This window comes from Cupressus sempervirens, chromosome 4, assembly GCF_028749045.1.
Source record: "Cupressus sempervirens isolate cs-2001-9-10 chromosome 4, ASM2874904v1, whole genome shotgun sequence".
Classification (NCBI taxonomy): domain Eukaryota; kingdom Viridiplantae; phylum Streptophyta; class Pinopsida; order Cupressales; family Cupressaceae; genus Cupressus; species Cupressus sempervirens.
The window spans coordinates 683,548,490-683,561,965 of NC_143121.1; the positions used below are offsets into that span (position 1 = coordinate 683,548,490).

Here is a 13,476-nt window from a genome sequence, read left to right on the forward strand (position 1 = left end):
TCTGCTTGGCCATTTCCTCTTGGATAATAAGGGCTGGATAAAGAATGAAAAATTTTGTACTCACTTGTCATCCTCCTGATGGTATGATTGACGAAATGTACTCCTCGGTCACTTGTTAGCTGGAGTGGGATCCCGAATCTGGTGACCACTTGTTCATACAAAAATTTGGCCGTGCTGAGAGCAGTATTGTCTGGAAGAGCCCGTACTTCAACCCATTTCGTTGAGTACTCTGTTGCCACCACTATGTACTTGCACCAATGACTTTTGCTAACCGGCAGGGGTCCCACAAAACCTAGTCCCCACCGTTCAAATAATTCTTGCGGTTTGGACGGAAATAATGGCATGAAGTCTCTTTTGAGTGGCCTTCCTGCTCTTTGACAAGTGTCACAACTCAATACCCATTCCCTCGCATCTGCGAACAATGTCGGCCACCATAATCCTCCCAAAAGTACCTTTCTCGCCGTAGCATCTGGTCCCATATGACCTCTTGCCAATCCTTCATGGGCCTCACTCAGGACCCCTAGAATTTCCTCCTCCATTACACATCTCCTCAATATTTCGTCTGGTCCCATGTTGTATAACAACCCTTCAATTAGTTGGAATGTGCTACTTTTTAAGGCAACCGTCTGGTCCCATATGACCTCTCGCCAGTCCTTCATGGGCCTCACTCAGGACCCCTGGAATTTCCTCCTCCATTATAACAACCCTTCAATTAGTTGGAATGTGCTACTTTTTAAGGCAATTTTTCTCCTTTCTGTTGTAGGCATTTCCTTGGAAAAGGTTGCTATTGATAAGTAGTGTCTAATTTTTTCGTACCATTGAGGTAATACTGCAATCTGAAATAGGTGTGCATCTGGAAAATCCTCACACACCCCACTACCTGAAGCTTCCCCGGACTTAATCCTTGACAACTGATCAACAATCACATGAGATTTTCCCAACCTTACTATAATTTTAAATGTAAATTATTGTAGTAGCATTAGCCATCTACTTACTCTCCCTTGGATCACCAGTTTATTCACTAAATACATTAATGCTTGGTGGTCAACAAAAAATGTAAAGGGTGTAGCTAGTAAGTAATGTCTGAATTTTTGCACTGCATACACCATACCTAATGCTTCCCTCTCTGTGGTACTGTAGTTACAATCTGCTTTAGATAGGAGCCTGCTTGCAAAATACACAGGATGGTCCAGCCCTTCCTTCCCTATTTGTGCCAAAGTGGCACCTATTGCATAATTGGAGGCGTCCACATGGACCCAAAATTCTTTGTCCCTGTCGAGATATATGAGAAATCTTTTCTTCAGTTCTTGGAAGGCCTCCTCCTACTCTTCCTTCCACTCAAACCGCTTGCCTTTCCTAGATAATCTTTCTAACGGCATTGATACTTCGGCAAATCCTTTTATAAATCTTCTATAGTATCCTACATGACCCAGAAATGACTTCATACCTGTTAGATTGGATGGCGCTTCCATTTCTAAAATCACCTTGATCTTATCAGGATCTGTCATTAATCCTTCTTTGCACACAATATGGCCAAGCAATCTCCCATGGGGAACCATGAACCTGCATTTTTTTGGATTGAGAGCTAATCTTGCTCTTCGACATTTCTCCATGCATTCTCCCAGAATTTTGAGGTGTTGCTCCTGCCCACTATAATCCGACCAGTCATCTAAGAATGCTTTAAAATTTTCCACAGACATTCCATCAAAGATATGTAGTATTACACTTTGGAACGTGGTTGGTGCATTGCATAGACCAAAGGGCATCCTATTGTAGGCATATACCCCCCCCCGCCTTCAACCACAAATGTAGTTTTTAGCTTATCTTCTTCCACAATGCTAATTTGATTATATCCCGAAAATCTGTCCATGAAAGAATATATCTCATGACCAGCTACCTCCTCCTAAATGCTATCCATAAACGGAATGGGAAATGGGTCTTTTATTGTTACCACATTCAAACATCTGAAGTCGACACATATCCGAATTTGAGCACCATCCTTCTTGAGTGATATGACTATAGGAGATACCCATTCACTCGTTTGTACTTTGAATATTATCCCTACTTCTAACATCTTTGTGATCTCTTCCCTGACCTTTTCTACATAGTTTTTATTCATTCTATAAGGTCTTTTCCGTACTGGTCTTGCTCCAGGTACCAATGGGAGCCGATGGACACAGTTCCGGAGGTACTCCCTTCAAAACTTTGTACGTCCAGGCAAAAACATCCTTATACTCCAAGAAGATTCTAAGGGTTGTTGCCTTCAATACTGGGTCCCAATTATCTCCTATCCATATTTCCTTGGGTTGATCTTCGTCTCCGAGGTTCAAAGTCTGGAGCTTGGCCTCTTCGTATTCCACCTTCTGTTCAAAAACATGTGCAGGTGTCTTGCTAAGGGTTGTCGTCCCTTCCTTATATTCTGTGTATTCTTCGGGGTATTGTTCCTCCGATTCAAATTCTTGTACCTCCAGCATATTACATTCTACGTGGAAAACTTTAGTCTCCCATCTGCCAATGAAATAATCCATTAAGGGAACTTGTGTCGTCTTTTGAGCATTCCCCTAATCTCAGGATTCCTTCTTCATCTAGTTCTATTCCTTCATAGGCTTCTTCTTCGAAGTCAGAAGCCAAGTCCTCACTTACTGACTGGTCTTTGAGGTCTATGATGCACTTTCTTCCTTCCAACTCAATCGATAGTGTCCCGCTTCCAATTATGGGTAGCTTTTGTTGCAACCAACCGTCCCCTTCCTAATAGAGCATTGTATCCTTTCTTCTCTAAAGTGATAACCACAAAATCAATAAGGAATTGTTGCATACCAACTATGACTTTTTGTCCCATTAGCGTTCCTATACTCTTGATTCCATGTTGGTCCGCTCCCACTAGTTGAAATGTTGGAGGCCAGAGTGTAGGCTTCCCTATTTCCTTTCATGCTTCCTTTGATAAGACATTTACACTGGAACCTCCATCCACAACAGTATTTGAGAGTTTACACCCTAGCATCTCCATCTCTACTACGGCAAGTGTTCTCCCCATCCCTATCACGAATAATGTATTATCTTCTGTGTATACTTCTCCCTCCTTTTCTTTCTTTGGGGTTACCCCTTTCGGGTTTACCCCCTGTGTTAGCGCTACCTGCAGTTGGGATAGTGTTTCTAATAGATCCACCTATTTTAACTGGAATAGCAATTTCCAAGACTTGCTACACAATATTCGTTACACCTCTATTTGAAATAGGTTTCTCCAGCTTTACCTTTTCTTCCTCTCTCATGCTATCTTGAATGTGTTTATTTGTTTCCTGAAATCTTTCGATTTTTGTAGTAGCATCCGAATAGGTTAATTTTCTGGCCTGCATCCTGGTGACTGCAAGAATTTCTCCTTCTAGATCATCAATGTCTAGCATATTTACTCCCTTTTGTCTTGAGCAAGTTGCATCCTCATGGTTGCCTAGCCCACACAATTTACAGAGCATCCCTCCATTTTGTCCTCCGCTTTGACAATCTCGGGCAAAGTGTCTCCATTCATTACATCTCCTACATTGAATCATCGACCTCCCCTTAGAATCGTACTAGAGTGGCCGTCGCGGTGTGTTGCTGTTGCTATTATTGTTGCTTCCTCTCCTGTTGTTTCTGTATCCCCCTAGGGAGGCTTCTATATTTGTGTTCTTTGGTGGAGTGGAAGGAGGTGTAGATTGCCTCCCTTGGGTCAGGAATACTTGGGCGCTCCTTGTTTTCAAATTATAGGGGCAATCTTTAATTTCGTGCCCTAATACCTGGCAAATCTCACAAAATGCTTTCTTCAGGCAGGCTCCTTTAGTATGGCCTTCTTTTTCACACTCCGTACACCAAAGTTCTCTCCCTTCTTTCTTTTCTCCCTTGCTCCTTGCCACCTCTTCCATCAACCGCCTCAAGTCTTTCCTCAAAGCTTGAATGGTTTTAGATTCTTCTTCGCTCTCCTCTGAGCTTTCACTTGAACTTCCATGCCTTCTTGCCTTGGAGATTTTACTCTCGCTTTCTATGTCTATGGCACGGGTACATGCATCTGCAAAAGTGGATGGTGGGACTATCTTCATCTTTCTCCTGAGAGATGGTGTTAATCCTTCGATGAACCATCGTTTTTTAAATCCATTCGCTAGCTTGTTATCTAGTTTTCCTATCAGCTCTTTCATTCTTCTGCTATAGGCCTTGACAAATTCACTCTTCCCTTGTCTTGTGTTATAGATCTCTGTTACTATTTCATCGTCATCTCTTAGGAGTCTAAATTCTTCCTCGAAGGCTATGCGGATGTTATTCCATGTATTTTTCTTTCCTGCCTCCAAGTCCATATACCAATCAATGGCAATACCCCTTAATGTGGCCGGGAAGGCTTTCAGCCATTCTGTCGCGTCATTTTGTCCATTGGACTGCCATATTGTTATACATGTTTTACAATGGCGAGCAGGGTCCTCCGAGCCATCCTCTGTAAACCTTGTAATTTTTGTTTATCTATTGCCATTATGTGAACACCTCCCAATGGAACACCTCTCAGTGGAACACTTCCAGATGGAACACCCTTTCCCGATGGAACACTCCCTCCCGATGGCGCACCCCCTCCCAGTTGGAAGTTCGTTCTCGAGGAGGAACTGCTAAAAGTATCCCCTTCTTCTTGACTTCACTCTTGTCTAAGGTCTCTTCCTACCGGTGTCTTTGGGTTTTTGTATCCCAACTTCCTTCTTGGTGTCTCTGAGATGACTAGGTTTGCTATACCTTCAATTGTATTCTAGATCAATCCTTCCTGGATTCTCATAGAATCCCCTTGTCCTCCTTTCCAGTTATGATGTCTCTCCTCCTGCTGTTGGAGACGTAGTATCCTCAAAGCGACTTCTTCCTCAGTTTCGTCTCCCTGTGCCCGCCTGGGATATATATTAGGAATCAGGGGCATGAATCGTTTTAATGTTTGTTTCCCTTTTTAGAATTTTCACGTTCTTCATGCTCCCTTGTCCTCCTCTCTGCAAATTGTTGTAGTAATTGTTGTCTCCTTTTTTCCCTTTGTGTCTCTACGCTTTTCTCTTCCACTCGTGACAAATTTCGTGCTAACAAGCAAGGGATCTCTCCCAGGAGATCGTACGCTGCTGGTGGCACCGCAAGTTCGTCGCATACCGTACCCTCAGGGACCATTCTCTCACAGGCTTCCCTTTGTACGTACTGATCGACCGCAACTTCCCAAGTCGTTACCAGATCACATGTCAACTGGTCTTCCCTGGTTATTTCCTCCTCTTCCCCATCACTATTTGTTACTTGGATGAGCGGTACAAAGGGCCTTCCCATTACTCCATCCTGCCAACCTCCAGGTTCGGACTTAGGCAACGACGCCAAAAATGTAGAGTGGAAATATTACACAATTCCAGAAGTACACAGAATAGTCCAATTGATACATATGAAGTAAAACCTACAACATATCATTCATACCACAACACCAGTAGGTGAGGAAATGATTTCTTTATTAATACCAAAAACCAACATGAGTACATTACCAATGTTCCAAGTATTTATAGACGGGTCAGTTAGTTGGAAACCAACCGATGCATTTCCTCACCAACTAACTACCCAACCTGACTAGCTTTAACAAGTACTTTAATCTGACTACAACCCACATTCATGTACCTCTATAAATCGATATGGTAAGATTTGTTGTAGTTGTTCATATTCAAAGATACTGAAAATATACACCTCTAACCTAAAACAGAATTTCTTAACAGTAAAAACTGAAGGAACGCAAATAAACCAAGAGTGGCCAAGATTATAGATCCCAAACTTCGGCAATAGAATTAAATGTTCCTTTGACACCACTCAAGCCCGTCAATACAAGTCACATCCAGCACCAATCCTCTTATTACCCTGATTGCTAAATCAAATGGTTTGCACTCTTCACAAATCTTAGCCCATCCTCCACAAGTCGCTTGTTGTTCCATCTTTAACTTGCATTAGTCCACAAAAGACCCTTCAATCTACCTTTTCAACACATGACAGGGCTCAAACAAAACCTAAGATATTGGGTCCCTCTGTTTTGGGTTGAAACCTAATCTTAGTTCGATTCTAGTTTTGATCCTTCGTGGGCTTCATCTGAGTTCTGCCCAAGACCCACAAAGAGCCCGGCCACTAAGGAGCGACATGATGGAACTCACAGAAAATCCAATGTTTGGCGTAAAGTGATGCAAAACCCTACTTTCAACCTCTAAAGCATGTATATATATATTTGGTAGATGTATACATCTCACACACACACATATATATATATATAAATTAAATAATAAATTAATAACATTATATATATATATATATATATATATATATATATATATATATATATATATATATATATATATATATATATATATATATATATATATATATATATATATATATATATATATATAATGTTGTTATTATTTTAATGAATAGACATGTTCCATGTAGGGACATGTCTCCTCTTGATATAATCTCAATATAAATAAGTGATCTCTGCCAATTGGAAAATATATACCAAAAATATTATGGCAGTGCTTATTACATTTGCAGCAATCCGGAAAATTAACAACCCTAACTTTTAGATTTTAGATAAAGACGGGTGTCATTCGAGTGGGGCTAAAAGTTCCCCATCTCAACTCTTATAATTTTATCACCACATCATGCATCTAGAGTTTTTTTAATTTGTACCGATAAGTCTAACGATTTAACAATATAATTATAGATTTCACATTCCTTGTTGCTTAAATAATAATGAGACCATGAGCTCCTGAAATCTTGGAGAACATAATTATAATTTGGCCCATTACAAAATCCATACGACCCCTACTTGTAAAAGCTCCTCAAAATTCTCAATGGCACCGATTAAGACATTTAAGGAAGTTACCCTCCAAGGCCTACAACAATAGCATTATTCTAAATTGCACAAGTACCTCCCCCACCCCCACCCCCCGCCCTCCGCACCAGGAAAAGTTCAAAATGGTTCTCAATTCTGGTCCAATTCAGACTTGGTTCGACCAAAGTACTATTTTTGCCCTACGGATTTAATTGGGTTCAAACTAGGATCGAACCCAGGCAAACCAACACCAAAAAGTTAGAACCCAGTTCAAACCCGCAACGAACTAGGGTGCGCAGATGGCTGGAAAGTGTTTTTTTAGGCAAAAACTAATTTTTTTTTGCGTCCACAACCCTAAAAGTTGTTATGAATTGCTTTTGGTGGCCTCTCATTTTCATTTTATTATGAAAATTGAAGATTGAAAAACTTAGAATATTAATAGACTTTCATTCCATTAGTTAAACAATGAACATGAAACAATGATACTTGAACTTGATATTTTAAATGTTTTGAATCTTTGATGTTGAAGTTGATTGAACTATGTTACTATATGATGGTATGATCACTATGATTATAGGTTTAACTGTTTATGGTGTTTTAAAGTTTTTGTTGTTTAAATGTGTTTATGCTGCTATGCTACATTCTAATTTTAACTCATGCTTCATAAAAATGTATATAAATATGTATATTTTTATTATTTTTACATGTTTTTGTACTGACGAACTCAAACAGCTTTCCAAAATTTTGACAAACTTGCAAACCAATTCTCGAACTCCGAACTTGGAACCGAACCCGAACCGGCAACTTGGCATTATCTTATGAGTTTCAAGCCATCTTCTTATATTGGATGTATAGCTCTATAACATCCAAAAATGGCAAGATTTGGTTGGTATTGATTTTTATGCAAGTTACATTGCACATTTTTTCTTCCTCCATGTGAACTTTGTCATATGTCTGGTTCCTTCATTTAATGAGATTTTTGTTCTCATTTTCCATTCTGCTAGTAATAGTTGGGGCCAAACCTTCCAATTTCTCAACCTCCTTGGAACATGCCACTCCAAGCTTCACTTTGGCAACGTTTTCCAGTTATGATAAATAAAACCGCAGTAAACTGGCATCTTGCTTGCAGACCTCATAAATTGAAAGTTTAGGCAGAAAGCTCCTGTAGATGCTAGGTATTATGGTTGTGATCTACATTTCCAACTATCAATTCATTGCACGATTTGTTGGAGCTCTAACCTATATCAAGTTAGATGTGACGTTTAAGAGTATGCTACAAAGAATCGGCATACCTCTCTTCCCTTGCACGATATTTTTTGGTGGCAGTTAACTTTTTAACACACTTCCTTAAAAAGACCTTAAAACCAGCACAATAAATTATGTTGCTAATGTCCATTATTTCATATACTTCGTTAAAAATTATTAATCTTCTAGTTGAGGGATTGGTAATCATGGAAATATTACTAATCGCACATGCAAAGCATTATATTGTGATGATAAAAATATATATGTTCGTCCTGATTAGATTACACCCACGGAAAATAAATCCAATTATAATTACCAGGTTCCAAAAGTTCGACTCATTTGAGAGGTTAAAAAAGGTTGGCAATTCAGAAGAGGAAGAAGAAAAGTCGAATATCTATAGAAAGAGAAAATTGTGGACCTAATCGGTGAAAACGCCAGAGCTGACCACAGTATTTTATGTGTCCATCTTTCGTTTTCAAAAGAAAAATTTTAAAAACCTACACAACTAGATACAGAGCATTTGTAGTTGGTTGAATTAGAACAGGAACTTAGACATGGGTTTCACAGGAAAGGTGTTTGCAACAAGCTAACCTTAGTTCGAGCCATTCTGATGTAGCGGTACCTTGGCGTCTTCGAACTCTTGCCCTTTAAATGTTTATTTAAAATGACCCTCTTTCCCTCTCTTTTTCTAGTTCTATACTAGGTGACCTGGACGTGCCATCTCCTCCCTTAATGTTACTGCAGCTCGTAATGGAAAGAAAGTAGACTTGCAAGACAAGCCAGGCTTGGACCTCATTTTCGTTCCATTTTCTAATTAAAACAAACACCTTCATTGCTTCAAAGGAAAATAATGTTTTTTTATTATAATCTAAAAGAAACAAATATGAACTGGTCGTACTTCTGGAATTTGATTGTGTTGTAAGTTTTTTGCATCCAATCACAATCAAATTCCAGAAGTACGACCAGTTTTTACTAATGGATTGTGGAAAACAAATGACACTCAAATATGAACTTTTATGAACTTTTAATGTGTGGTTCTTAAATAAGATTTGATTTTAGTATTTGTAATTTTTCGTTCAAAATTTAATTTTTTAATAGAGAAACAAGAGAAAGATTTGGAAGAAAAAAATTTGATTTTTCAAGATTTTTAAAGAATAAATTCAATTGTTTTGTTGGGTGCAATTAAATTTACAAATTTGAAATTTAAGAAAGTTAGTGACTTCCTAAATGCATGTGTTGTCATTAAATCATATTAAAAAAATATTTTTTCTTCTAAAAAATAATTTAAACTTATTTTTGAAAAGATTAGAAAAATTAATAGAAAAGTAAATTATTGACGCACTTTTAATACATTACATTTAAAATATAATCAATCATAGAAAAAATTATGGAGAGAGCTCCGAAAAAAGGGTCCTATAACACTAAAATGAATTGAACCAATTACAATTGAGATAAACCATCTTTTATAATATATTTAATTGATAAAAAATATGTTAACTTTAAAATTATTGAAATGTGGTAAAAATAGTTGCATATAATTGGTTGATATTTGCAAAACTAAATCATTAATTAGTACAAGTGAATACAAACGAAAAGTACAATAAGGAAGTGGAATTCAAGAGGTATTGTTTGTTTAGGGTCTTTTCTCCATCGGCTTGTAAGTTCTATTGTAAGTTCTCTTTGGCTTTGTGAACTTTATTAAAATCTTTTATTCATTCATTCATTTTATAAAACGTATGGTTACTTAGTCATTCAGTTAAAGTCTTATGGAGGGTGCTTTCGAAAGAATTGTATAGGCTTGGTCATGATTTTATAGTAATATTTTTAAAATTCATAATCTCATAAATTTAATAGTGCAATTTAGCTTAAAAGTTTAAGTTCTAAAGTTTAAGGATGTTAGTGGTCTCATAAAAATGATTGTGAATAAAAAATAAAAATTAAGTATAATGAGATCTATTAGATTTCCACATTCCATGCTAATGCTTTCAAATTTATGGATTTGATTGTGTACAGTTTTTTTACATCAACATTTCGGATCATACTACATGATCCATTATTAGGATGCTAGAGAGAAAAGATCATGTAACTAAAAAAACTCGTAAGTTGATGGGGCAATTTCTAGCCCAACCCCAATTTCACCCACTACAATATGTTGTTCTAATAAGAAGGGGTTACTATTCTTGAGGAGAAGTGGTTACTATTCTTGTTTAGGGTCTTTTCTCCATCGGCTTGTAAGTTCTCTTTGGCTTTGTGAACTTTATTAAAATCTTTTATTCATTCATTCATTTTATAAAACGTATGGTTACTTAGTCATTCAGTTAAAGTCTTATGGAGGGTGCTTTCGAAAAAATTGTATAGGCTTGGTCATGATTTTATAGTAATATTTTTAAAATTCATAATCTCATAAATTTAATAGTGCAATTTAGCTTAAAAGTTTAAGTTCTAAAGTTTAAGGATGTTAGTGGTCTCATAAAAATTATTGTGAATAAAAAATAAAAATTAAGTATAATGAGATCTATTAGATTTCCACATTCCATGCTAATGCTTTCAAATTTATGGATTTGATTGTGTATAGTTTTTTTACATCAACATTTCGGATCATACTACATGATCCATTATTAGGATGCTAGAGAGAAAAGATCATGTAACTAAAAAAACTCGTAAGTTGATGGGGCAATTTCTAGCCCAACCCCAATTTCACCCACTACAATATGTTGTTCTAATAAGGGGTTACTATTCTTGAGGAGAAGGGGTTACTATTCTTGTTTAGGGTCTTTTCTCCATCGGCTTGTAAGTTCTATTGTAAGTTCTCTTTGGCTTTGTGAACTTTATTAAAATCTTTTATTCATTCATTCATTTTATAAAACGTATGGTTACTTAGTCATTCAGTTAAAGTCTTATGGAGGGTGCTTTCGAAAAAATTGTATAGGCTTGGTCATGATTTTATAGTAATATTTTTAAAATTCATAATCTCATAAATTTAATAGTGCAATTTAGCTTAAAAGTTTAAGTTCTAAAGTTTAAGGATGTTAGTGGTCTCATAAAAATTATTGTGAATAAAAAATAAAAATTAAGTATAATGAGATCTATTAGATTTCCACATTCCATGCTAATGCTTTCAAATTTATGGATTTGATTGTGTACAGTTTTTTTACATCAACATTTCGGATCATACTACATGATCCATTATTAGGATGCTAGAGAGAAAAGATCATGTAACTAAAAAAACTCGTAAGTTGATGGGGCAATTTCTAGCCCAACCCCAATTTCACCCACTACAATATGTTGTTCTAATAAGAAGGGGTTACTATTCTTGAGGAGAAGACTCAAACTAATCTTGTAGCATTTTATTTTTTTGTTTCATGAGATATTCTGATACAACGAGAATCTAAGGGTACCCCTACTATAGGTAATCCAAATCCCTGCAAATAACCACACAGTGAAAACACAACACAAGATACACAATCTAATACCAAATGCAACTCTTTATTCATAAAATATCTATTTACATGCAATGTGCACGGTTGTAAGGCCTTCCAGGTTTTGACCAAATACAACAACAATTACAATAACAATTTTGCAAGATCCCTCAAGATCCAACCCAAACACTAGCTAGTCTAGATTGACACTCTAGTAGAAACCTCCAAGGAAAATCTAAACTTGTGCTCACAAGCCCACCAAGCAATCTCCTTATTTCCCAAGCCTCAACTACTAGCCCTTCTCAAACTTCACCCAAGATCCAGATGTAAAATGCTTCACATTCGATGCTTTGTCCACACACTTAGGAAAACTTTGCCCTTCAGATACTCCAAGTTGAACTCAAAATCCATTCCCCTAAATGAATCTAACTCACTCCTCACGAATGAATGCCTCACGATCCACTCCCATGAAAATGAATGACTTAAGACTCCACAAGACCCCTTACTTATACCCAACTAAGCCACATGATGTAGGAGCATCCGAGGATCAAGGTTGTTGACTCATATGTGGGTTTTGGTTAAGATTTACTTCTAAGGGTCATAACTTTCGACTCGGATGTGGGTTTTGGCTGAAATTTTTCAAGCAGTTGTCTAAGGAGTTATTTGGATTGCCAATTGAGCTTAGCTCCATTAATGGTTGTTTTGACTTTTTTTGAGAGCCTAAAATATCATCTTGGCCTCTGAAATTGGATTTTTGTGTTTTTTTTTCCAGTTTTCTATGAAGTTGTTTTTGTAATAAATCTGAAATCATATTCTTGATTTCATAGATTAGTTGGCAATTCATCTTGCCTTAGTTGGGGGCTTTTCTTGGAAAAAATGGGATTCGTAGGATGGGTTTTGAAAATTACCAAAAATAGAAAAAAAAATCCTTGAAAATCTGCCAAATATGGTAATTTTTGAAATTGTAATAAGTAGTGGTTTTTCATTAATTGTAGGGTAAAGTAGAGTTGGAAAATTTTAATGAAGAATCCGGCATTCTAAAACTTCTATGTTGTGTAATTTTCTGAGTTATTATTTTGAAGGTTTGAGCTACATCATTTGGTATTAGAGCGGGAATATGGCTAGGAGAGGAAGAGGAAGAGGAGGTGTCACTCCAATGCAAAGATTTATGTTGGCTATGCAGAGGCAGATTGAATGGCTAAATGAGTAAATGGATAATCAAGGAATACTAGTAGTACAAGGAGAGAATGAATTAGATGAAGAGGGAAATCAAAGAGGTGCTAATCAAAATGAAGAAAATGAAGAACACTTGGAAGAGTTGAGCTACGAAGATAGAGTGCTTTAGGCTTTAGAAGGTAAAAATGAAGGGATCAAGATCAAAGTTTCAAACTATGCTAGTAGTCTTAAGCCGGAAGAGTTGATAGATTGGCTAAATGATATGCGAAATTTTTTTGAATGGAAGCCTATGGTGGAGGAAAAGAATATGAAGTTTGCATGCACAAAATTAAAAGGACATGAAATGATATGGTGGGATCACCTCCAAAAGGAACGAACCAAAAAATGAAAGGAAAAGATCAAAACGTAGGGCAAGATGGAGAAAAAGCTTCAAGAAAAGTTCTTACCGTAGGATTACTCACAAACCCTCTTTCGTAAGTTCTAGAATTTGAAGCAAAATTTGTCTCTTGTACAAGAGTACACAAATGAGTTCTATAAGTTATCCACGAGAAAGGAGCATCAAGAAAATGATGAGAAAATCGCTACTAGATACATAAATGGCCTAAAAAAATTCTATCCAAGATGAACTGAGCATGCATCATGTTAACAGTATGGAGGAAGCCTACCAATTAGCTCTAAAGGTTGAAGAAAAGTAGAATAGGCAATATGTCTAGAGGAATAGAGGTGGTCGAAGGGGTACCTCAACTCCATTTTCGGGAGGTTCTAATAATGGTCAAGGAGAGTCTTTTCAAGGATTTG

The 13,476-nt window shown here is 37.0% G+C and overlaps 1 protein-coding gene across 1 annotated transcript in view; it reads right to left on the reverse strand.

Annotated features, from left to right (window-relative positions):
• The window catches only part of KU80 (Ku80 family protein), a 124,867-nt gene extending 115,905 nt beyond the window's left edge, over nt 1–8,962 (reverse strand). Inside the window, exon 1 of the mRNA XM_089826528.1 lies at nt 8,675–8,962. Coding sequence (XP_089682654.1) covers nt 8,675–8,689 — 15 coding nt within the window. The 5' untranslated portion in view covers nt 8,690–8,962. The remainder of the gene's footprint in view (nt 1–8,674) is intronic.
• Between the last annotated feature and the right edge of the window lie 4,514 nt (nt 8,963–13,476).